The 27,730-nt window shown below is 32.3% G+C and overlaps 1 protein-coding gene and 1 long non-coding RNA gene across 12 annotated transcripts in view; one reads left to right on the forward strand and one right to left on the reverse strand.

Annotated features, from left to right (window-relative positions):
* The window catches only part of Camta (Calmodulin-binding transcription activator), a 995,933-nt gene extending 975,532 nt beyond the window's left edge, over positions 1–20,401 (forward strand). For 7 of the 11 annotated variants that reach the window (XM_074173281.1, XM_074173280.1, XM_074173285.1 and 4 more), the window contains 14 exons: positions 643–1,430; positions 2,332–2,558; positions 2,623–2,898; positions 3,040–3,368; positions 3,426–3,677; positions 5,779–5,882; positions 6,188–6,280; positions 7,472–7,539; positions 7,907–8,073; positions 8,131–8,312; positions 8,409–8,739; positions 10,915–10,989; positions 13,377–13,487; positions 19,327–20,401. In XM_074173281.1, the coding sequence (XP_074029382.1) occupies positions 643–1,430; positions 2,332–2,558; positions 2,623–2,898; positions 3,040–3,368; positions 3,426–3,677; positions 5,779–5,882; positions 6,188–6,280; positions 7,472–7,539; positions 7,907–8,073; positions 8,131–8,312; positions 8,409–8,739; positions 10,915–10,989; positions 13,377–13,487; positions 19,327–19,381 (3,058 nt within the window). In that variant the 3' untranslated portion in view covers positions 19,382–20,401. The remainder of the gene's footprint in view (positions 1–642; positions 1,431–2,331; positions 2,559–2,622; positions 2,899–3,039; positions 3,369–3,425; positions 3,678–5,778; positions 5,883–6,187; positions 6,281–7,471; positions 7,540–7,906; positions 8,074–8,130; positions 8,313–8,408; positions 8,740–10,914; positions 10,990–13,376; positions 13,488–19,326) is intronic. The other 4 variants (XM_074173288.1, XM_074173291.1, XM_074173289.1 and 1 more) reach the window with 3 other exon arrangements.
* On the reverse strand, positions 2,817–7,515 carry LOC141481572 (uncharacterized). Its single transcript, XR_012465043.1, has 3 exons — positions 7,064–7,515; positions 6,120–6,368; positions 2,817–2,953 (listed from the first exon to the last, which is right to left on the reverse strand). It is a non-coding gene; the product is annotated as an uncharacterized lncRNA (long non-coding RNA).
* Positions 20,402–27,730: the final 7,329 nt, after the last annotated feature.

A 27,730-nucleotide genomic window follows, 5' to 3' on the forward strand; every position in this document is an offset into this window, starting at 1 on the left:
TCCGTGTACTAATAATTCTGTCATAGGTTTAAATGATAGGTAGGTACTTCTTCACCAAAAAAAGCATTATTTTATAAAAAAGCCGATATTCGAAAATTGGTGATAATAATAACTGAATTCTTCATCAAAATTGAAGTTTATCCTCTAAGGACCGAAGAACTATATTATTTTGTCATTGACAAAATGACAGCTTAATGAATAGGAAATGAAAGTATTCCACCTGAGGTTTTTGAAAGATTTTTTTATGTGAAAATATTGAATGGCTTTTCATGATTTCATTGAGGTCTTTCATCATCCAAGTACCTATTGAGAATGATATTATAAAGGTAAATAATTTTTTATACAATATGTTTATGAAATATTTCAATTAAATTTTTATTTGAGACGTTACAATTTTGACCGTGACTGAATTTCATACTAAATATTAATAAAGAAGATTCGATATGGCTCTCTAAATTTCGTACCCAAATAAACTATTTGTATATTCCAAAATTCCAATTTTTCATGTAGATAACACACGATTCCATAAAAAATAACAAGATAATACCCAATTTTAGAACAGACCGTAGAACATTTGGCAAACCTCAATTCTTCGATTAGATACAGGAACACATGATTGATTATCCTTTTCATCAATTCCAGACCGAGATTTTTTTACAGAAATCATCAACAACAAACTGAGGTGATGATGTCCAGTGCTCCGTCGACCCCTTCGAAGCACATGGACACCAGCCAAGAAGAAACCATCGACGACTATAAACATCAAAACTTTTGCGGCGAAACGGTAGTTCTTCTAGGAACGGATTCCAGCGGCTCGTTAGTCAGCAAAAGTGACGGTTCTTCCATTATAAACGGAGGGTTCTTTAACGAAACCTTGGACTTGTCCCAAGAGGACATTCAAAGGACCCTTTCTGCCAATATGCCCCTGTGTTCATCCGAACTAGATACTCATCAACGACATAATTCCGAATCAAACAACGCCGGTCATCAGAACAAGGTGCAGTCCCAACAGCAAAATCTTACCACCGAGATCAATCCAATGGATTTCATTGACAGTTGCGACGTGGTAGTTTCACCGACCAACGTGGTCGACGATGATGTTTTCGTCAATTTAGATGCGTTCGATATGCTTGGCGAATTTCCAGACCTAGAAGCGTTAGATTCCAGCCACGCTGGACTTCTCGACGTCAATCCGTCCGAAGGTAGAGGTAACACCAAAGCACACAATGAACACCAGCAGCAAAACCATTCCTTGGAGGGGTCGGCGAAGATCACCGACTATTCTCCAGAATGGGCGTATCCAGAAGGAGGCGTGAAAGTTTTGGTTACTGGACCGTGGCATTCATCTGGACCTTACACAGTACTTTTTGATACATTCCCTGTACCCACTACTTTAGTACAAAGTGGTGTCTTACGTTGTTATTGTCCAGGTAAGTTAATTTTGATTGTGTTTATAGGTGAATATTTTGTAAACGAAGATATCTATTCAGAAATTTGAGTAAAAAATACGTTGCATCTTATAATTAATTCAATCTCAAGTTTACTGAAAGGTAGAACTTATTCCTTTGGTGTAGAATGAATCCAAAAAATCACTCTTTATAATAATAAAAATACGTCTTTATTCACCATAAAAGTACAATTAAAATAAACAAAAAGAAGAAAAAGAAAACAACTTTCAGTATAAAGGTAAATATAGGCGGAGTATCAGCCAAGGCTGTTTTTAAACTCAACCTGGAAATAGCAAATGTTAAACAATAACAAGAAAGTCGAGTTAACAGTGATACTGACATGAAAAATCAAAAAATGTATGCAACCGTTGTAGGAAATTCCTCTTTGTAATGCCAAGGTCGGGAACGGACAAAAGATCAGACATTTAAATAGGTCTCCAGTCTTTTTTTAAAAGTTTTTTATTGTATAAGATGTAAACTCTCACGGTGTAGTTGATTGTAACTGACTAAAACTGAACTATTTCTTGTGGTGAAACTATTTATTATTAAGAAAGTTCTAAGGCTCTTCATTACCTAATCAGGTTGACGAAATATCAAAACTTTATGAGAGTTGATAAGTAGATGCAGTGTTTTAAGCTTCTCAACAAGTTTCGACTCCAGTAGATTGCAGAACATTTCATATTTCTTGTGAAAAAATTCTTCCGAAAATACTTATGACTATTAGTGATTGTACCCACCGTTAATGATCATATTTGACTAGAAGGTATCTAAAATGTTTTAGAAATTGACAGAATCAACAAATTTCCTCAAGTAGTTTGATAGAGATTATTATTATCATACCAGGATATTTATTTCAATAACAATCGTTATACTCTTGTTGCAGCTCACGAGGCTGGATTAGCAACTTTGCAAGTAGCATGCGATGGCTATGTGATTTCCAACTCTGTGATATTTGAGTATAAGCTCCCACCTAGAGAAGAGCATGTGGCTACCCAAGAACCTAAAGTAGAAAGATGCAACGACAATTTACTTAAGTTCACTTTGCTTCAAAGACTCGAAGCAATGGACGATAGACTTCAAATCAAACAAGAGCCAACAGATGGCGATGTGGTAATATATTTTTTTTCATTTGTTCTGTTATTTGATTATTCACAAAGTATTTTGTTCCTATAAGGTTGAAGACACGGCTCTTTTTGGACAACCGAATTTTGAAGACAGGCTAGTTAACTTTTGTCAAAATATGACTTCTCGAATATGGAGACAAGGAGAAGAATTGAGTGTCTCTTGGTTTGCTAGCCATAGGGGAATGACACTCTTACATCTTGCGGCTTCCTTGGGATACTCACGTTTAGTGTGTGCCATGCTTCACTGGAGGGCGGAAAATTCTTCGTTACTATTAGAAACTGAAGTAGATGCTCTCAGTCAGGACGAAGATGGATTCACGGCATTGGTAAGTATACAACAAGTTAATGAGGTTTGGATTACAGGGTATTCGATAGCCCAAGCTGCGAAAAAAAAAACGAAATAATAAATAAACTTGATATTGATGACAATAAATTAGATAAAATTCACATTCAAATATTTTTTCAAGATGTGGGCATGCGCTAGAGGACACACAGAAACAGCAGTGATGCTTTACAAATGGAACCACATGGCTTTGAGTATGAGGAATTCAACGAATCAAACGGCGTTAGAATGTGCTCGAATAAATAATCATGTGGATCTAGTGAAGGAACTGGAAAAACTGGAATTACGAAGGGATAAAGCAAACATGCTTTTACAATCTAGTCAGTCTTCCACAGATGCAGCTCCTTCCCCGACTGTTATATCGCCTGCAAGTTCTGTAGCTTCTCTAAATTCCATAGCTTCAACTAGTAAATCCCATGATGGAGTCTTCTTGAGACCAGGGGCTGTCACAAGGTCAGAGAAATTCAAATATTTTATATGTTTGAAACAAACTAAAGAATTTTATTTCAGGAGTGAAGCAAGTAAATACAAAATACTGAATGTAGATTTAGATTCCGACTACAATAATAAATTTATCATGTCTTCTCCAAGTCCATTGTTATCTGATTTCTCATCAAGTACCAGAGGTAGTAATGGGCAGAAATTGATCAAAAGACCATCAATCGATAGTGGAATTCACATGTCCTGTGGACCTGCTGCAGAGAGTTACAGGCCTAAGAGTTCCAAAGTATACAATGTTCGGGAAACACCAAAGTTGTCTAAGTAAGACCAATACATATATTCTTTGAAAGTTATTATTAGTAGCAATCATGTTGCCGATAATTTACTTGCAAAATATAAGTGTAAGATCTCATGTTTTGAAAAATATCAAAGGAAAACTTTTCTGAAATAAACTAAATTTCAATAAGTATTGTTTATAAAAATATGTACTTATATCCAGTGCTCGGATCAATTCTAAGGAACATTAAGTTTTTTTATATACCCAACATACTACAGAAATGTCATTTAGGTATTGTAATGGCTGTCAATGTGTCCGCAAAACGTTACTTATTCCTATTTCTAGGAAAATATAAACTAGTGAGAATTATTGGAGTCTTGACATGAAACTTCGATATGTTGAAAGTACTCAAAGGTTTAGAATTTATTTTTTTAAATTCCTACTCACATTCCCTAACATTTTTTGGACCCTTAGGTTTTTTCCGTTTCTGATGTAATTCAAATCTTGACTACCCTTTTTTTGATATAAATTATCGATGTTTCAGCCTGTCAAATGGATTTTTATGATTTTTTATATTCTTTTTCCGTCATTGATGAGATAATCCTTATAAGGTATAAAGTACTATTTTAGGAGTATGTTACCTCTCGCGTGTTATATCAGTTCTTTCAGTCTTGCCATTTTCAGCAAGTTTAGAATATAGCATTCTGTGAATATGTGTGTTATGTGTTATTTTTTTCCAAAAATTATTTATTCAATTTCCAGCTCTTACTGAAAGTTACTGCTCCTATAAATATTTTTTCACTAATATACCTAGATAGCACTGCATGGCTGAATCTAATGTATCGCCAGGTATTGCTGACTTACAAATGCCCTCATATGGGGAGTTTGCTGCAGTCATTTAGGTGAGAACCTTGCACCTTGAATATCTGGCAACCTTAATAATCACTGATCAATAGGAATCTCTTCAATGTGCCATTATGTCTTCTATAGAGGAGATTTCACAAGTTCATTCCGGTTTGGGTCTCCTGGCTGGTTGACGCAGGAAGTATCCTGCAGCCATGGGTGGGTAGTTCCTGAAATGAGCCATAGGAAACAAACCTACTTCTCAAGCCACACGTTCATGTTGCCTACCTGTCTGATGAAAGTAGTGACAGACTAACTGCTTAACAGATCCTCACTAGATTGAAGAAAATGTACCAAGGTCTGTCAACCTTGGAGTGGATTGATCTTCACAAGGAAGTTCAGGCTCTGGCAGAATATATAGGTACTCTATGTGTGCCCCACGTTGGGGCGGATCAAGTTTTCAGTGTTTGGCAGAATCTCACTTGCTAAATAAAGTAATCGTCGTCGTTAAGGAGTTGGATTTATTTGGACATATCCCTTTCTAACCCCAACAATTGCTTCTCCTTACTTCAAAATTTCAGAGGTCCTCTTGATAAATACAACTATGGTCGATTTAGATACCCTAATGTTCAGTAATTCTCCCTACTATATTATTATTATTATGTTTTCTCTGGACTAGGACGACATCTGAATAACGCAGTACTTCATATCCTTTGTATTCCAGAAGACATTGTAGCTTGTCCATTACAAGATTTCTCAATCCTGGAAATAATTCTATGATGGGCCTATCCTTTGAGGATAGCCTAAGTCTACGACTGAGTGTGAAGTCGATTGGCTCAGATTCAGAATTGAAAATGTTCAAATAGTTGTGATTTATTAACACCTTCACGATTCATTCAATTCTTCTAGCTTTTTCCTGTCATGAAGAACTAGGTTTCAGGTTTTTTCAAATAGTACGGAAAAAATGATGATGAAAAATCCAAGATCCTATAATAGTTGTGGCGCAGAAATGACATTAATTCGTGAAAATCTACTCCTTTTGGTTATGCATCTCTGTGTATAGTTGTGATGCAGAAATTACAGTGATTGGTGGAAATCTACTTCTTCTGGTTATGCATCTCTATGTATCTCAAAGATAAATTGATAAAAATAAAACATAATAAATTGAAACCGTGTATCAGTCAGCTGTATGAAACACAAACTATAATGAATTTACATTCCGATCACTAATAAAACAACTAAATTTGATTTATTCCACGATTGGACTGTAATGAATTGTTTACTTACTTTTTCTCTTGCTAGGTGCGACCGAAGTATGTCGCTACCACTTCAGTCATCCATAGTAAGGGATAGTTCTACTGACGGCGATGGTACAGACTTCCACAGGAAAATGGATTTCGCACTATGTGAGTAAATTTACCTAAACACCTATGTCATTTTGATGGGTAAGTAAAGTTAAGTATCAGAACTGCACGAACGGAATCTTGGTTCATTGACACACCAAGTTTTTAATTTTCGCTTTGAATCGCCAATATTATTTTTGATTCCAATTCAAATATTATTTTTGACATGTTGATTAAGGTGTAAATGAGTGTGAGTCATTTAATAATTAGGTAACACATTCGAGAGTACACACTACTTACTGTAATAAAATCGTGATAATTGAAGCTGATTTGCATTGACTGATTTGTATTTTGGAACGATGATCTAGGCGAGATAGGAAGTGGCCCAAGAAGCAGTAGTCCCCTGATAGATGTAGAAGCCGTCTCGGACGATGAAAGTGAGCTTCCCAACAGTACTGTAGGTCAGTGCACTAATTGATCTGTTATCTTTGTTGTCTCTCGGTGTTGTTTCACTGTTGTTTACAGACTACCTGATCTTTGTTGCTCCTTCTATGTTGATTATTTTACATTCATTGACCACTAACATCAATATATGTAACATTCTGATAAATCACCTGATTTTATCAAGTTTTCACATATGTTTCATAACAAAGTGACTAATAAATACCACAAATAAATCAGATTATTACATTAAAACAATGAGAAGAAATGAGTTAGAGGTCGAAATCGTTTGCTATAGACATCTAACAATAATTCTCAAATAGGTATGAGTATAAAATAGAAATAACTAGTACAGTATGTTGTACTACAAATTTCTTATATTCTAACAGTGTTAGGCAGTGTTGAGGTCTAGTTCTTTGTAGATTCCACTGATAGATTCAACAAGTAGTGTATGTATAACTAATGTATAACTTTTCGTTTCAAGTTATGGTTCACCAACTTTTCTTCAAAAAAATAAACAGAATAAAATTGAATATTTTCTTTATGACAAGTATTAATACAAATACTTCTTCATTGTGAAAATTATATTTCTGGAAGATAATCTTCAATTAAAAATATTTTGCTATAGTTACATTTGAAACTTTTGTTTGGGATACAATGAAAAAATTTGGGCATGCTGTAAGCATAGTGTAATATTATTTTCAATTCAATTTTTCCTTTTATGGCGATCATCCAAACCCTCTACTCATTTCATTCTTCTACCTTCCATAAATACTAACAAATAGTGTTTAAAGAGTTCTTACTATAATAGTTATAGTTCTTGCACCACCTAACTATCTCTGATTTTCCAAGTTTTCTAGATTTTTGGTAACGTTGAAGGAATTTAAATTGAAGAAATGATCCAAATAAGTAACTGAATGTTTCTTTACACTCTTCATATGTTTCTTGAAATAACAGAATGGATAAATCTTTGATTATTGCTTCTGCTGTGTATGTGCCTTTTACGCTTATTATTATTTTGGTTCTCAATACCTGGCTCAAAAGAATGTTAGTATGTATCTACATTTTGACCTTTGTCAGTGTTCACTCAGAGTTTCTTTCGCTTTCTTATGCATGTGGACGATAGTATCTCTATTAAATATTATTTGTTATAAACTTATATGAACATGTGATGATTCATGCAAGAAACTCAAATAATATTATTTTTTTAGGGGAACAAGATGCACGAGTATTGACATTGGCAGAACAAATTATTGCTGCCATGCCAGATAGAATAAAGGTTAGAAAAATATCTTAAATTTAAACGTCATATCTTTAACGTCAGAAATAATAAATGATTTTTAAGTGTTACTAAACCACACACTGGGTTCCAATTTTATTTATGTTGAAATCTGTATTGTCTCATGTTATAATTTCTATTAGGTAATTAATACAAGGTGATAAAAAGTAAAACTGGAACCTCTGGCGTAGAATGAATCCAAAACAAGCACTTTTCTCAAACACCAGAAATGCAATACTCCTCTTGACGCTCGTTTTACCAACTAGGTTGGCGTCTTCAGTAGATGAAGACAGTTTTCTTCAGCTTGCTTTGGATTCAAACAAGTTACTCGGAAATTTTCGTTTATTTCATAACATTACATTTACAGAATGAAAGTGAAGAGATGATGCTAGACAAAAGCCCTGGTGTTCCAACTAGTTTACAAACCAGTGATACACTATCAGATATATTTATGGAACCGTTGTTAGACCATCAATCATCTTCCAGCTTTGAATCAACAGAATTCAATTTTGAATTCTCTGATAATAATTATAGGTTGGTATCTTTGGAACGAACAGTTTTTATTGAAAGTGAATGTGTTATGATTTACAGATACTATGATGTTGGTACACCTTGTTCGAGTTTGAGCCCAGCTTCTTCCAGTTGTTTACCATCTCCCTGTTCTTTCACGTTGGACTCTCCATCACCACCACCTACCACCGCAGATTTCTGTGAATTTTTTCAAGCTTCCGGAACTGTTTTCGAGAAGGATTTTTCAAATCTAACGTTATCAGGTGAATATTGGAATATTATTTTTTTATTATTTTAAAGTATCTGCATCACGATATCTGTATCACTAGACCCACCATCATTCATCTTTTTTGTTATAGATCGAGAACAGAGAGAACTGTACGAAGCAGCAAAAATCATCCAGAAAGCCTATCGCTCATACAAGGGACGTCAACAGCAAGAGCAGGACAAAGAACGAGCAGCAGCTGTAGTAATTCAGAACTATTACAGAAGATACAAGCAGTATGCCTATTATAAACAGATGACCCATGCTGCAATGGTCATACAGAATGGATATAGGTCATATTGTGAACACAAAAGGTTTAAGAAAAGCCAAGAGGCTGCAGTGTGCATTCAAAATTATTACCGTAACTACAAGGAGCAGGGGGGGAGAAGTAGCAGAGAGGGGACCCCTGCCTCGGCGGGTCTCAAGTAAGTTAAAGGGATTTGTGAATGTGTAGAGCTCTATGTGGTAGGCAATTGATGTTGCTTCATTGTTTGTACTAATCTTCTCACAATTGCTACTAATACCAATTGCTGGGCTAAAGGTGATAATATAACTATCAATTAACCTTATCCTTGACGTATAATTTCATCAACTGAGATATTAAATTTAAGGGAAAACAATTTCGGAAACTATGGAGAAATGGAAAAAATTCATTAATATTTCGAAATCACATGTCAGCTGAAAATATTAGTATGTAGAAATTTCAAAAATAAATATGAAAGAAGTCCCCAAAGATCTATACTTGGTTATGGTTTCTTCCTCACCTCCATATCAAATCCATAACATAATTGAAATTATAAAGAAAACTTCAATTAACCTTGGATGAAACAAAACAAATATATATTGTTTTACAACCTGACTAAAGTTATGATGATGATGATGATGATGAGATATCTGTCATCATTGGGAGAAAGCATGATGTGGTCAACTCGAAACGTGTAAAGTTTGAAGTGATTATAAGCAACCATCGCATAGACCAACCACATAGATCACAATTAGGTGTGAACATCAGTACATAGATATATAATTTATTGTTTCTTAAAACTTCACAATTCTCCAACAAAGGTTTGATTACTGATACATATTGAGGTAAAAATAGCACACAAAAGTACGTGCCAAAGATACGAATAAAAGGGAGTGTATCAGGAGTGGTTGCATAAGTATTCGAAAAGGACAAATGTTCTCTATTTCACGATAATATGCACATGTTCATAGATGGATTCTGCTGTAATAAATGTTATGTTATTCAAGATATCAACAAAGTTTCCTTCATTTGATAGGTATTTGATCTTCACGGCCGAGTCAATAAAAAAAGTATACTCTAAAAGCGGTGCCTGTGCGAAAGTAGCGCTTCAAGTTGGATTTGAATTGCTGAAGATAAATTCATTTGGGAAAACGTTCTCAGTTTCAAGTTTTTCACATGACGAATCTGATCTGACTTATTTTTTTTAGAATTCAGAAATAAATTTCAATATACAGGGTTAGTTACACAGCCAGTAATATTTCTGAGAGGTCCTACGTGGTCCTTTCCGTTTAAAAGAAATGTGGAAATTAACCCATTCCAAAAGCCAACTCTGCACCTCAATATGGAACCACAACCAAAATAAGAAAGTACAAAAACAGTCTACCAACAACAACTCGGAAATTAAGAATACTTTAAAGAAAATTAAGTTACACTGCCTTTCGAGAAGCGATCAGTAAATGCTTCCAAGCCCTACTGCTCATATTTCAGAATGGTTTCTGAGATTAATAATACTTTATTACTTCAAATAAACTCTCGATATGTATTTACTTTTTTGTATAGCTCAATATAGTATTGGGGTATTATGCATTATGGGTGGATTACCTAACGCGTTACAGCGCCAGTGTTTCTGGCTTCTCTTTCTCTCATACATACATCAGAGGATGGCAGGCTTCTCCTCTCTCGTCGAACAGACGCTCAGTGTTTAGTATGTGATAGACATATACTGTCGACTGTATTATAAAAATCTAACCAACAAGCGTGTAATATCATTTTATTATATGAAACGTGATTTAATAATGATGATACTAATTTTGTGTATGTTACATCATTAGTAACATTATTTAATCCCACAAAAGCAACAATTGGCTCATGGTAGCTATAATATATGTATATACACAAAATAATCAATAAAATATTTTATTAATAAATAACCAATAATTACATTATCATATTAATATACATAAAGTTTGGGTAATAACCCAAGCTTTTCTCAAGTCGAACAATTTCAATATCGAATAGTTCAACATGGATTAGTTTAAGTTATCACTTCTGTCGGGCGTCCCGAGACGCACACGTTTTTTTATCATGTGAAATGGATTTACTGAATCTATATAATATTTTCAAACCTCAAAAGAATCACTCGTTTAATACTGTTGTCAAAATAAACCTGTTTTCTCCTCACATCTACCCTGCTCGATGTAGATAAGTGTCATAGTTTTGATTGCACATACAATCTAATCTTTTTTTTTTTCAATTCAACTACATTTGATGTACCTATATAAATATGAGCATTAACTGTAGATGGATTGGCACTGCTGAATTAATGAATTTCTATAGTATTTAATATCATCTCTAGGCGAACCTATTCACAACGTCGTCAACATCAAGCAGCCCGGAAAATTCAACAATTCATGAGGCAGTCCAAAAATAAGTAAGTAAAGTGTTTTCTTTAGTTCATTTTTAAAGGTCACATATCTCGTCCTGAGGACATTCAATATAACTAGTACCACATTTTGTCTCTTTAATTGACCATATTCATGTAAAAATGGATATACATGTTTCAGACGTTTCATTATTGGCGACATTTATATTGTACCTACATCCAATATTGAGAAGAGGGGGTGTAATTACTGTTATTGTAATTGAATAATTTAAATTTGGCTGGATTTGATAAAATAATTCATTTAGTGTATTTTTGAGTTGAATTTCAATAATTGTATTAAATTATTAGTTGTGCACACTCACAATGCAAACCATGAAATATTTTTGGAGATTTGTGTAAGGAATTTCAACTTGAACTATCTCTCAAATGATTTCTTCTGCATGAAATAAAACATTCTGAATATACAGGGTGTATCTTCAATGATGTCATTAATTTCATGTGGCGATTACTTGGTATATTTTATAAAAAAAAAGTTCATGTGAACTAACAATTGTTTTTGCCGATTTTGAATAAACTACGTGTGTTTGTTATGAGTAACAAAGGGTTTCTTTTCATGAAATTAGATTTGGAATTTCAATTCCAGTGGCGTCGCAGAAAGTTCTTTGATTGATATAGTTTGATATTTTTTGAAATATTTGATGGAATTGGCCAATACTTGATGAACATCCATAACTAAGGTATTCAAAAAAACACTTTATTGTGAGATTTTCACTAAACAATAAAGTGTTTTTTGAATACGTTATTAATTGAAATGGCAAAATTTTATCGTATCAGAGTCAGTGACTTAGAAATGGTGATTATGCATAATTTAAGTTCAAATGTGTTTTGGTGATACTTTACAATGGATGTCGCTAAAAAATCGACTTTTTGAATCAAGTTATGTTCAGATCATTTCAGTGACTTCATTGTCTTCAGTCACATGATTCTGTTTAAAATCTGTCTGTTTTTCCGTTAACCAGCTGTCGCCTCCCTACGAACGACAACTCTTAAAAGTCAAAACTTTTGTGCAAGCTACCCAACTAGAGGAAAACATTCTTTCCATCTCTCCAATTGATGAACGTTGAATGCAATGAAGTTTTTATTTTTGATTAGTTCAATTGAGATTAAAGAGTCGAGTATCATAAATGAGTTCAAATAAAAAAGCAACAAACATGTTCAGTCCGTTCACCTAGTATTTATCAAAATTCAACTTTATATTCTGGAACATATTCAGTAACTGGATATATATATCCAGTCAATTTTTTCTCTGACATGTAATTAGAAATGAATACTTTTGTTAGTTACGAATTAATATATTCGTACATTCAAGTATTTGTTTCTTATAATGTCTATTTGAATATTCTGATCCGTTACTTTACATTACTATTTCGAAAAAATTGTATTCAAGTTATCTTTTGCATACCTAATGAAATTTATTGTAAAAATTTTATCATTATGATTTTAATCATGAAAAGTACAATGTGCGTATTATTATTATTATTATTGTATATATAAGATTGTATCCAACTGAAGTGAAGATTATTATTAATTATAAAAATCAGTTTTGCCAATCATGAAATGTCTGAAACTGATTATTATTTTCATTTTCCATATTTATCATGTTGAAAACTGAAACTTAAGTGGTATATGAGAACAATATAAATCACTTCAAAATATTTGTCACTCAAATTATGATATTTCTAATGCAAACGTAGTATTTGGGATGATCCAATGGGAAGCCCAATGCCTTTGGTAAGTTTCACTGATTTAAGTAGGAACTTGAGATATAACCAAATTCCTTTTCTCTTACACTAGAACTGTGAAAATACTCTTCTTGACGCACATTTCACCATGCAAACTGGCATCATTCATTAGAAGATAATTTCCTTCGCGGTTCTGGTTTAAAAAAAAAGTAATTTTGTTGGATTTCATTCTGCACTAAAGTCTATAGTTATGTCTTTCAAACTTATGAATATAATATTTTTGCCGTATCACTAAGTACTCTTTTACTATCATTGAACAAATTAGTTGGTATATAGTACAGATTTGATGATGATGATGATTACATTTGAGAAGGAAAACGAGTTGCTCCCAAACAAAATTCAATACTAGTTGTAGTAAAATCAATGTGTTGAACAATTATTACACTTACCATCGACAGAACTAGTTGTACATGGTATCTTTTCCTTCAAGAAGTCCGTCAAATCTCCTTTTTCTAATGTTAACTTTTCAGAGACAGAATTCATCTGAACAGAAGTAAATTATTCCCTTTCTTAATACAGAATAATTGTAACAGTTCGAGTTGTTAATCAATTGTCCTCATTGCCCATAAGGCAAAACTGGATTAAGAAACTATTATCAAAAAATTTTCCTATATTTATTCTATAATTTTTCAGATTACAGAGAGAACGAGCAGAAAAAGAGAGGCAGGGGGGCCAGTCAGTGGATGCCCATCAAAGGTTACAGTTTCCAGGGGGCTCTTCCAATTGCATAGGCCCAAATAGCAGGTAACAGCGATACAAGTACTAATTGAATTAGATGGCATCATTCAGATAAAACTGAAACTTCAATTATAACAAATATATTGCAATCCAAGATTTGATAAACTCAAAAATAAATGTACCAAACAACTTCGAAATGGTATGAAATGGAAATTAATGGTATCAAATCATATGAAAAAATTGCCTATTGATGATTTCATTGAAAAAAAAACAATGATGACGAGTCTACCCTTTGGTTACCATGAAAATGGTTTATCCACTGTGAAATTCAACCAGTAAGTCCACTCCCACCACTTCCATTCATAAATTCACAAAGTTCTTGGTGACCTCGAAACGAAGTGCGGAGCCAATTTCGTTCTTTTGCCATAGGCGTGCGCTCATATAAAAATGAAATTTAACGATATTATAGATATATTGTGGTAAGTTACTCATTCCGTAACACAAAAACTAAAAACAATAATAACAACAGCGAATAAACTAAACACAATATCAATTTCCGACCGTTTATTATAACTAATCCGATGCCCGCGGTACGTCGAATCCTTCGATTCTACAGCACTGAACGCGTTGGATTATTCTACTGTGGTTTATCTTTAAATAATGTTAATTCGTGGAGGATCTTGGCATTCTCTTGGAAGCAAAAATTTTTGTTCAATAACCATATATTCAAAATGATTCAATCTTGTTTGTGAAAATGTGCTTACTTTATTTTTTTCTAAAACAAATGGTGCTACCGTTATTTCATACACATCAATTTGCATATATAAATAATCTCAGAATTCCGATCAGAACAAATTTTTGGCAGGCACCATATTATCAGATTGTGTCATCAAGCAGGGGCTCCTGATATCGAGAACAATAGTAAACCGACTTGTTCAAAATGACATATCATTTGTTTAGACTCATTTTTAGAGATGTTGGGTGTTTGGAGCTTCAAAGCAATATACAATTCATGATAAAGTGAAACGACATCAGGCATAAAAAACATGTTTTTGTTCAAAATCCCTACGAAACAAATTATGAATATAATGGTCCAATTTCAATTCTTCCAAGATTGGTAAACGAGAGAGGCTCTAAGATGGTGCGGCGAAACCGGGCCTGGACCAAGGGGGCATTAAAATCATATATGCACATATATAATTATAAATATTCATTGAGAGTACCGGGAATAGCTGTCTTCCCCATTCCCTGCTGGAAAGTCTGTTAACTTTGTTTTATTCTTCTTTGGGTTGGTCTCTGAGGGTCAAACGTGTCAATGAATCTCCATGAGGAAACAACTGATGCAGTTGCAGCATCAGAAGTATTGTCACTGATTCAATACACAAAGCAATTTGACTTCTTACTTACACTGGTGGTTTGGTAAGACATATTGCTAGTAAAGCTAAGCAATCTGAAACCATAGATTTACCAAATATATCGCAGCTATTGAAGAAGTACTTAGAATTCCTGATATGGTTTAAGAGCTATTCATTTATTCATCTACCAGGTTTTTGTCTTATATTTGCACAATCGAGAATGTATTGATCGCTAGATTTGAACAGCTTCCAAAATTCAGCAATTCCTGGTTCGTAGAAATTGTACTGCGCGCGAACAATAGGGCGGTCAAATTCAGATCTTTTCGTTGATAAGCGAAGATAAGGGAATCTCGAAAACGATGAGAGATAGAGTGTCGGTTCAATTGTGGCAAAGTTGTGTATTTTAGAGACCTATTCAATGATGTAAAGAAATCGAATATAGCTGTTTTGGTTCTGGAGATATACAGGAAAAACCAAAAAATCACAAATATTTTTTGTTGTAGTTTATGGATTGTAGACGTTCACTTCATACTGAGAAATTAAATTCAATTTTATAATTCGGGATTTTTCGGTAATATTCGATTATGATTATGTGAATTATTCCCTTTTAAATTACGGCCCTGGCAATTGGTTGACTAAGTTGGATAAAAACACAATAGCATCTTTCACGTCTCCCTATGAACCGTAGAGTTTTTCGAGAGTTTTTTTTTCATTTTTAGGTACCTATTCATATTTTTTCCATTGCTCTGAGCGTTTTCTACAATGAACTTCGAATAAGAAAACCTTTTATGATTATCTGAAACATATCTATATCAAAAATATATTATATGTGTTTTGATAAGCAGAAAAAAAAAATTGTAGCAATAATAACATCCGAAACGAACACTATAATTATAATGAAAATTAAAATGAAGTAAGTAATTTATATACACAAAAAAATTAATTGTGCAATAAATGTTCGAATTGGAGTCCTTCCATTTCGAAACAAATAATGGAAAAATAAGATGGTCTGCAAGATCACCAGATCTTACTATTTTGGGATATTTTCTGTTTTCATTGAAACATAGGATTTACGCTGGCAGAGAGATAGAAAATGTGGAAGACTCGAGATTGAGGATTTTGAATGATTTCGCAACAATGCAGCAAATAAGTGTATTAAGGGCAATAAATAATATGAAAAACCGAGTTTAAAAATGTCTCGAAATGGAAGGACTCCAATTCGAACATTTACTGCGCCAATAATTTTTTTGTGTATATAAATTACTTCATTTCAATTTTCATTACAATTATAGTGTTCGTTTCGGATCTTATTATTGCTATCATTTCTTTTTCTGCTTATTAAAACATATATAATATATTTTTAATGTAGATATGTTTCAAATAATCATAAAAGGTTGTCTTATTCGAAGTTCATTGTAGAAAACGCTCAGAGCAATGGAAAAAATATGAATAGGTACCTAAAAATGAAAAAAAACTCTACGATACATAGGGAGACGTGAAAGTTGCTATTATATTTTTATTCAACTCAGTCAACCAATTTCCACGGCCGTAATTCAAAAGAGAATAAATAATTCACACAATTATAATCGAATATTACCGAAAAATTCCGAAATATAAAATTTGATTCAATTTCTCAGTATGAAGTGAACGTCTACGATCCAAAAACTACAATAAAAAATACAGGTCCGTATTTAAAAATTAAAAGATGGGGGTGGCCCAAGTCAGATGACACCCTGTATAAAAGATTCATGTATATATTCTGAGAGCCCACATCAAGTGCCAATAGCAAAATGTGGACAGATTTTCAATATGTCTGCGAATAAAGAAGATATAGGCAAAAAAATAATTTGGGATTTTTTGGTTTTTCCTGTATATCTCCAGAACCAAAACAACTATATTCGATTTCTTCACATCATTGAATAGGTCTCTAAAATACACAACTTTGTCACAATTTAACCGACACTCTATCTCTTATCGTTTACGAGATCCCCATGTACAGAAAAAAATTTGAATAGCCCTGTATATACAGTGTCACCATTAAAGTGGGAAACTTTTTTTTAGAAAAGTTTCAATGAAGTTCAACTTCGGCACTTGTTTGTGCTTAAAATTTAACTTAAAATGATGCTGCCAACTGCGACCCACTGACGTTCAGTGTTTGTCAAATTCAACTTTTTTTTTGAAAAAAATTGAAAAAATGCATTTCTAGATCGAATTTAACAAAAAGTTACTTGAAAAAGTTGTGTCTACGGCAATTTTATATTCATATGCCAAATTTTATGCAACTAGGATAAAGTTAACGTTTCGCTTATTTTTGACAGATATCCCCTTTATTTTAAAAAACAAGTTCGGTTAATTGTCATCAATTCATGTATACATAACAAACTCATCATAGAGTTTAACTTTTCTGATACATTTTTACTTATACGGACATTTTTAGAGAGAAATTAAAAATGTGCTATAAAATTTTTAACATGGTGCAAAGTTTCAATCACTTGGCTATTTTCTTAAACAAACGTCAGTACCTTCGATTTTGAAAAAGCAGACACAACTCAAAAACTGCAATAAGTAGGTATTAATAAAATTACTAGAGTTGAAATTACATTAAAATTCCAATATTCAGTATTTACAGATTATTTATAAACACTAACTAGGGCGGTAGGGATGCTTAATCACGCTGAATAAAATTTTTAAGTAGGTCTTGACAAACAAAATGCATGCTATGGTAATGTCAAGTTGTTGATTCACTTGTCAAATTTTTAACAGTTATTGTTGCAATAATGTTGTCTCTTCAGGAAAGAATAGAAATAGTTTTAATATGTGGTGAGAATACACCATACCGGCAAGTAGCTAACATTTTTAATGAACGGCATCCAGAAAAAAATGTTCAACATACTACTGTGTCAAGGATAATGTCGAAATTCAGAGAAACAGGATCCGTAGCAAATCAATTTAAGAAAAAGCACACTCCAAGTAAATATGATGAGGAGGCCCAACTTAACATTTGTTTAAAAGTTATTAAACACGGGCAAACGAGCATAACCGATTTTATAAAAAATACCAATTACAAGAGAGAAAGTGTTAGAAAAATTTTATTAAAGAATAAATTTTGGCCTTACAAGCCAAAATTTATTAACACATTAAAAGAATGAGATTTTGATGTCCGTTTGGGGTTTTCATTCTGGTTTCAAGGAGAGAGAGAACAAAATGTAAAGTTTCCGTATAAAATTTTATGGACAGATGAGGCAACGTTCTCTTCAAATGGAACGGTAAGTTCTCGAAATTGCCGATGGTGGCTCCAAGAAAATCCCAATTTCACAGTTGAATGTGGTGATCAGTATTCCTTTAAAACTAATGTATGATGTGGGATACTTAACGACCAAATAATTGAGCCTTTTTTCTTTAGGGAAAATTTATCATCTGTCGGTTATCTCAACCTTTTAAATAATGAGGTTAGTGAAGTTTCAGATAATATGCCTTTAAATATTAAATACGACCTATGGTATCAGCTTGATGGCGCACCAATACATCACACGGTTGCAGTAAAACAGTCCCTCCAACAAATGTTCAGAGGCAAAGTTATTGGACGTAACTGGGAAAATTATTGGCCACCTAGATCACCCGACTTGACGCGTTTAGACTTTTTCTTGTGGGCTTACCTTAAACAAAAAAATGTACCGAAGTAGACCATTTACTGACATACACCATCTGGAAAATACCATTCGCGAGTGCTGTGCAAATATAAATCCCCGATATATTAAAAATGCAGTTACAGATGTCAGTAGAAGGACCATAATTTGTATTGAACGTGGAGGACGACATACTGAAATGTAGGCTATAAGTGTTTGACAACCTCATTTAGATCAATAAGTAATTTTTTGTAGCCATTTGTATTTTCTATAATATTATTGTTGTTTAAAATTTATAATAATAATAATAGTTCTATCGAAATTATTTGAATATTTTTTTTAGTTGCCTCTGCTTTTTCGAAATCAAAGGTTTGTTTAAGAAAATAGCCAAGTGATTGAAACTTTGCACCAGTCATGTTAAAATTTTTATAGCCAATTTTTAATTTCTCTCTAAAAATGTCCGAATAAGTAAAAATGTATCAGAAAAGTTAAACTCCATGATGAGTTTGTTATGTATACATGAATTGATGACAATTAACCGAACTTGTTTTTTAAAATAAAGGAGATATCTGTCAAAAATTAAAGTTAAATTTAAAGCACAAACTAGTGCCGAAGTTAAACTTCATTGAAACTTTTCGAAAAAAAAGTTTCCCATATGGTGCGCACTTTAATGGTGACACTTTATGTGTTGTTTATTTTTTAAATGTATCTTATAGTATCCCTTATAACATTTTCAAAATTATGAAGGGCTGAACCTCAGTAAATGAATTGAATGAAATGAATATTTTTTTGAAATACAGTAGGTATATAAACTCCGTTTAGAAAAATATGACCGCAGGAGGTAGCATTTCAATTTGATCTATGAACTGTGTTTTCTCGGTAATACATTTTTTGTCATTATCTTAGTTGATTTTTTTGTTTTAGATCAAATAATACCGGCTGCAAAGAAGAATCAAGAAGAGGCAACGATAAGAAGTGATGGAAAATAGGCACTTGTTTGAATTGTACCCCAATGTACTGAAAGGGTATACTTTAATTTCAGATAATGTAGTCTCTACTAGAAAGTATTTAATATTTACTCCGAAATATTATAATATCTTTACAATGTCTATTTTGGCTGTTATTTGGTCATTTTTATGCATTTATACTAAAATGCAAGGATCGACAACAAAAGTGAGATGATTTTAGACGTTGTATAACTTTTATTATTATTCTGATTGTATGGATTCAGAGCTGTGATTGTAGTAAGGAAGACACTTTTTCAGATTATTTGTTGTTTTTTTCAAATTCTCGTTAGGCGCGATCTAGGTTTATTTGTTAAAGATTCAGCCTGTTGAACTTTCATCAGTTAGGACTGATAGGGTATTTTTCAAAACAGATCTCTAATAAAGGTGGTTTTGCGAAGTTTCTGTTTAACCCAGTTCACTTCTAAGTTCGACCGAGTTTTGGCGAAAAAGTGTTCTACCAGTCAATAGAATAAAGTTCTAGTCGTTAGTCTAATTATATTATCAATTTGGTTATAAAACTGATATAATGTGTAAAACAATATTTACTTCGCTTATTTTCTATTCATGTGAAAATGAATAATTGTTATATAACTTGTTGAATTTTTGTACTTAGATTTTCTATCGAATTTCTTTTTCAACTATTCACTATTTTTCACTGCCACTATGTAGTATAGAAATTTTCAATTGTTTCGGTTGCTGAAAAAATTGAATATAAAACAATAGTTATTCTCACCTACGGAAGCAATACAAAATAATAGTTCTTGATTTGATGATGTTTTTCACAATAAAATATTGCATGTTATCATAGTACTCATTACGACAAAGCGAAAATTCCTTCATACTAAAATCCATAAATGTCTACTATTAGAACTTGAATTTGATGATTTCAATTTTAGTCATTCAGAATTTAATAGTACTTATTAAGAACTGTGATGGAATCGGCCTATAGACAAACCTCTAGAAGCTATTATATAACAAAACATGTGTTGCGTTTTTGTAAAACTGTTTAGTGAAAAATTCATAATAAAGTGTTTCTTGTATACTCATAAGAACATATATCCACAGATTATTATTATTGAATTCAGAGTCCTTTGCTGAAGTTGATAAATGGAATTGATGAATGAAAGTCATGTTTATATAGTCGACACCAGTATACTTTTCCCAATTGTTTTATCCTGAGTGTACCAAACCTGATTTTGCTAAGCGAATAATTTGATCAAATCTCGAGATGTACGTCGTGAGATTTTATCTTGAATGAACACATTTGCATAAAATCAAAATCTTCAAAATTATGAGTTTCTAGCAATTTAATCAATTGAGCGACGACAAGGGATAACTGTTGAGATTATTTCCAGAAAAAGCAAACGATAATCTAAAACTTCAGATTTATGTGACATTTAGGTCTCATATTTTGAATGTAAAACTCAGGAAAAACATTAGTTACTGCCTAGTTGAAACATTCATATATTCGTTGTTTTATTCATTCAACGGAAAAATTCGAATACATTGAAAACAGTCATCAGTCATATTTCTGATCAATTTTTTTCTTATCAGGTATATTTTTATCAGTTTTGAAGGAATAAGTAACGGAGGGTGCCGAGAAAGCCTATTGCTTTCAGTGAAAAAGAGATATTCATATATTCTTGTTGCATTTTCTGGGCCATTATTATCAAACTTGTACTTTAAGTGAATATAATATTTTCATTTATTTCTTAACAACTATTAGACCTACTAAATTCTAGTAATCAGAGATGAGAAGTATGTAAAATAACCCCAAAGTAGTGATCACTCTGAAAAACTAAATATGTTGTAGCTTTCCTTATACACAACATGGTTTCCTATAGAATCTCTTAAGTTTTGCTGTGCCATCTTGTAGCAATAGTCCTCTTGAATTGTAAACAGCTTTTCTTTTTCTCATGTGAATTGCTTCGTTCTTCGTTCAATGAAAGTCAGAGGAAATTTGAATTATATCCGAACTGGTATTTTTTTAAAACAGTTCGATGATTCTGCTTTTTTTCGTATTTCTTCTCAAGCAGTCATTTTATATAAATCTGTACTATATAGAAGAAGGTACAGAGATTCTATAAGTTCACACCACTAAAGCTCAAGATTCATTGGAGATCATCCTTATCTCAATTTTTACCTCTCGTTGGCCACCAATTATTTTCAAAATTTGTTTTGACAGTTTCAATCCTATCAATCATCAATTTCTGATATATTCCCGATGTTTATTCTCGAATAATTTGGATGGTCTTGATGTTTCACAATTAAAAAATTTACTACAAGAATGAAGTATGGTATGTTTTGTGCGTTTTATCTTGGAGTATTTTCATTTTAAGGAACGTTCTAATTCCTTCCACCGTATCTATCGCCAATTCGTTCAACATTCTCAGAAATACTCGTATGTGGTGTACTCAAAACGTTAGTTGTGAAAAGTATCGAGTTTAATTGATAAATCTCGAGTTGGTGTTTGTGAAGTCACCTGGCTATCATTTCTTTGTGTGATACAGTCCATTTCTCATACCTTTTCTAATACTTATATAACGGTTTGATGTCTGAAGGAGGTATCTATTAGTTCTTCCCAGAAGCCGTGATCCCATTAAATCCAACATCAAGAAAATGAAACTGAATATTTTGTTCAAGATCTATTGTGTTTTACTGTTTACTGGTGTTAGTGTAAGTGATTTAACAGCAAAAACATCATCAACGTTTGCACACCACACCTTTGCCCTGTTCCTATATGTTTCGATGAAATATTTTCTAACTGTTCCATAGAAAATCATTGATTAGGAGATATACCAAAAAAAAGTAACAAAGATCTATGTATATTATAGAAAGAAACTATTTTGTTGGTTTGAAGTGCATAACTGACAAATAACGAAAATATTTTTTAAAGAAAACACTTTTTCAAAATGGTTTCTGTTAGAAGGGGCATTGGGTACTTCTGCTGCTCAAGTTCAAGTTCAAATCCTATAGTAGTGTTAGCTCGAAAGAAATTTGGCTAATATACTGTTTGTGATGATTCAGTATATTGATGAAGGAATTTTCACTTCGTTAACGTGTTGCCTGCCTTAGCGTTGAAACAAATATCAATACGTTGACGCCAAAGTGAGTTTTGCACCTGGGTCGAAAATTTAAGCCTTCAGGCCACAGTGCGCAGAGATACTTTATGAGTGCCGTAATGAATTTCATCGTCATTTTTAAATATTCCTTATTTTTACTTAAATATTTGCGAAAAGATGTCTTGGTCACATAGACCGATATGGCTTATTTCAATACTCGACATAGTACTGCGCCAACGCCGTCACTATTTTGGCCAGAATTTATGAGCAGTTACTCAGATATGAACCCTCATTGAAAGTTATGTTATTTATTTACAGAGTAAGTTTGTGAAGTATTATTTTTGAGATTAAAATAGTTAGTAGATTCAAATAGTGAATGTATAAATTGATCTGTACAAACTAGACTGTTGCAATCCTCCATTTTGGCCAGATCGACCAATCTGTATTGGCAGATTGGGTAATTGGCATGTAGGACATGATAAATATTCTCAGTCGTATTGATCAATGTGGCACCCCGGTCAAAAGGAAGTTTCCGGTCAAATTGACGTTTCTAGCAAATAGTCAGTCAACATGTTGAAAATAAATCTCATTTATAATTAGGAATTCAAAACTAGTTTGGAATTATTCCAATACATAAGGGTCTGGCCAGATTCATAATGTTTTCTCCTAGTTATTTTTGGTTTATGTTTTTTATTGTGAAGAACTCTCAACCTCCTAGAGCTTGATCTTTCAAAAAACTTAAAGTTCGCTCATACATATCATTATAGAATAATACGTAATATAGTAAACTATTATTCTCAACATATTTACCTGCTGTACAATGATGGAAAATCCTGGAGTGTATATATTTTTTTTGTATTTCATAGAATGAGTAAAGGAATTTGTTGGTGCTCAATAATAAAGTGTATTCCAATGCACAAATTATACGTTTTGTTTACAGTATTTTGTCAATTATCAAGAGGGAAGGTTTGGTTTCACAAAACATGTAAAAACAAGTACCTGCAGGCAGGATTATTTCATATAAATAAGTTATGAGAATTCCCTCCTTTGTATATAGCTGTTGTTTGTTTTTTGAAATTTTATTCTTTAAAACTAAATAAATATAATTCTTCTATATGAAATGAAGTACTTAAGTATTATGTAAATTTAATGTTGATATTTACAAATGAAGGCTTACAACTTTTAATCTTGACTGCATCTCTAGAAAATTATATAAAGTAGTTCTGCAGTACGGAGTTCATCTAGAGAGTTTAGAGCAAAACATATTTTCAAAATATTTTTTAATCAAATATATTGTCCAGCATGAATGAATCGAATAGAAAAGACTACTTAGTATTCAAAATATAACTACATCTTTTTCTTACTGGTGTTAAGTATAATGAAATGTATTATTTCCTTATCTAGCTAATGAAAAGATTAATCTCATGACTGATAACCAACACATAATCAAGTTACGGTTCTTGCATCTTCGGTATCCTGATTCCTTAAACCAAATGGTCGTGACGATTCTCTACTTGACATTATTTGTTTTTTTTTCAGTATTGTACAGTAATAATATTCATATTTTTATATTTTATCAATTTGTTCTTCAAGGAAAAGATTCCACGTGAAAATGTGGCTTACTATTAATGCTTTTTTCATTCCAAAATAGTTGAAGAATATATATCAGATGAAGAAATGCTTCGTATGCCAACTTGACTCTGAAGGAACTTATTACTGATTGGATATAACTTCTTCACCATCCTTCAGCTATTTTTTCTCTCAAAACTATTGGTATTGTTCAAAAAGTTATGGCAAAGATGCTCTTCTGAGAATATACTCATTCAAACCCTCGCAATTCTGTTATAATTTTCATATTCTTAGAATTCATATTCTTATCATTCCTGATAACTTTGTGATACCAACAGCCAGAAATCGCAACAGGATATGGATACACTTGCAATACCTCATATGGTGCAAGTATTAAAGAATTAAATTTTCAGTGTTGAGCTACATCATTTCACACACTGTCCTGTGTAAAATTATCCTAGTGTTTTTATGTGGTCATTTTTTCCTAAAATGGAACAACTTCATGATTGAACCAGATTCATTTACTGTTATTTTTTTATTCATTTCTTACTTTGCCACCAAACTGGGGTAACGACTATTGTATGTAGAGAATATATTTCTTTTTCTCAGGTGTCATCAAATGCAGACACTTGTTGCTTGACCAAGTTGTGATCTAGACATTCGGCAAGCTCTCTTACGGCAACTGTTCGCCGTTTTACCAAAAACGATGATGGTATCTGTATACTTTTTCTACTTTTTTCGAATGATTTATACCACTTTCAGAGGTCATTTGGTTAATAACCACGTAACATTGTGGTTATTTGATTGGAACCTCTGGGGTAAACTGATCTATTGAAAACGATTTTCCAACACCAGATGTCTCTTAATGCACGTTTTACTAACCAAGTTAGCATCACTAGTTAGCATCTTCTGCTGATGATGCTTAATTTATTGAAGAGATTGTATTTTTGTTCTGGTGTGGAAAAAGTGTTTTCAATAGACTGTCGTTATTTATTCAAAGGGTTTCACTAAACATTTTACGGTACAACCTATTTTCTCTAAATTTCAATAATAGCTTGGCAATAAAACTAATCGTCATAATAATGCATCAAGACAGCAGAAGTTCTGATTTGCTATATTTCATTATACAACCTCCAGTAAGTTGTTAAACTGTTTCTTAGGAATGATGAAAATATTATATTTGAGTCTTCTGAAATCGAAATACAATCAAAAATCAACAATCCTTAGTAGTAAACATATGTAGTAGTATGTCTGAAACATTCACTGGATGAAAGTCTGAAAGAGTGTAAATAAACGTTCAGTGAAAAATGGAGAAAGCTTTGAATTTTTCAATAAAAGTTTGAAAAGGTTACAACAACACCAATATATATCGAAAATATGTAAATTTGTATTTTAACAAAACTGATATCTATAGGAATAAAGTTTTATTGAACCATATATTCAAATTAAATTTTATATCTATGAGACATTACATTACCTAAAGTGTATTTAAATATACTGTAGTAAAAATTTATTTTAGTCAAAATATTTATTTCTTGAATATTCAGTATATAAGCTTTGAAAAAAACTTATACAATAACAGTAAAAAAAGTAGTATTTATAAGGTAGATAATTTTCGACTATTTAATAGATAGGAAGGTACTGATTATTTTTCATATACAGGTTGTATTTTTTTACGATCTCAAAATATTGCTACCTTGACCTAGGCTACGTTTTGCTTCTCTGAATTGGCTAAAGTTCAAATATTTAGATGTGTATATACCTACTCAAAAACATTCATATTCTACTTTCTATACTGTAACTGTGTTATTTTAGGAACCCTACAATATTTTTTTCATCTAATGATATGTTCTGTCTCCCAGTAGTTATTGTCAAATGTTTTTATTCATGTACAATCTGAACAATTTCAAAATGGTGATACTTTTTTTTGGGGTATCATCGGCATCGACTCCATTGGTCATTAGCCTCGTGTCCTGGGTAGACAATGTTAATTACTTCCTGAGTCACCTAGGTAGCATCATGGCTATTCGCAGTCCGTCAGCCATGTAAGGTTGCAGAATCATCTCAGCTTCAACTAGATAAATTCTCTCGAGAAAAATATCTGGTCGAGGTTGAGATCAAACTCTGATCGTAAGTCAGGCGCACTAGCACTGCGCCAATTTACCGCCAAAAAGGTGTTTTTTCCTACATCAAGTTCATTTGCTAATTTTCAGCTTTTTGAAACATTACTGGAAAGTATGAAATTCAAACAGTACATAGCCTTTGTCCAATTTAGCGCATTGTGTACATAGTAGCAATATTTGTACATCTCTGAAAAATAGGGTATTTTCCATATTATATATACATATACACAAAATAATCAGTACTTATTTAGATTGTAGCTGCACAGTACCTACATATATCTATATTTACTTGTTCATGATAATTCATTAGAAGTTCAAATTATTGTTATATACACACACTTCCAAACACATGTATAGCTGAACATGTCCACTGTATTTTTCACAATAGTTCTGCTGTTCTGCACTCAAAGAAACATGTTCTCTGTATTTGTTATACATTTCTGGTACTAACAGAAGATATAATACAATTCCAGAAATTTTACTCAGAAATCTGTCAAATATTGAACAATCATGTATTTTAAAACATTCATTTTTTCTGCTGATCTGAAATTATGTTTTGTTGAATATTTAAAAAAATCCTACCTTTAATTTAATTGATCTACTAATACCAATCTACTTTGGAAAAATTCCAAATAATTGTGGAAATACACAACAAGTTGATGAAATGTTGAAAACCAAATATTTGTGTAGATGATTATTAAAATTTTTCTGTCAACTCTAGAAAATGTTAACGAAAAACTAAAGCACTATGAAGATTATCACTTGTGAATTATCATGTGAGAAACAATATCATATAATCTGTTAGTGTGTCTTTATGATACTTTCGCTGTACTTAATTATAATTCAATTATTAAGACAGATACGTACTTCTTTTCTCATTGTGAAGTAGACATTATTCATTCTCCTCCAAAAATATTTTTCATATTTTTTTCAAGAATGGGTTTTGCCTTCTCAAGCAATTTGTATTGACTCGTGTCATTCCACTGAAAAGTTTAGCTTATTTTGATATAAAATCTTACCTTTCTTGTTTACTTTATATTAAAATTGTTACATGTCGTTTTATAATGTTATTTTAGAATGCCCATATGAGTGCAGATGTTAACTATTGGTACATAATATAATTGTGACTAATAAACTCTTCCTAAATTGAATTATATATTTTTTATTTGTGAACCTATGATTTGTCCAATTCTTAGTGACGTTACATCGTTAATTGATTAATACTAAATAAAATACATCACATTTCAAAACTTGAATCAAATTACTATTCTTCAAAACAATACATTTAAGAAAAATATTTTAGTGGGCTCGTTTATTCTACTGAGTGTTTTAAGTAATTTATTTCGGAAAATGTTTCAAACTGTTTACTAAGATTAAAAAAATCCAACTCTCTGCTATGGTTTGAAGTCAACAGAGTAATAATTTGTATGAAAATGAGGCGTTCCAAAATGTGTTTGGGAAATGAAATAATTTTTAGTACGGTGGTTCATTAATTACAAGCTCCTTTGGTGGAATTTTCTATAAAAGAATATCGGTGAACATTCCGTAGAACATAGAACATATGGTT

Source organism: Leptinotarsa decemlineata, unplaced genomic scaffold (assembly GCF_025532065.1).
Source record: "Leptinotarsa decemlineata unplaced genomic scaffold, Ldec_3_MD MMD2_tig00000218_RagTag_RagTag, whole genome shotgun sequence".
NCBI lineage: Eukaryota > Metazoa > Arthropoda > Insecta > Coleoptera > Chrysomelidae > Leptinotarsa > Leptinotarsa decemlineata.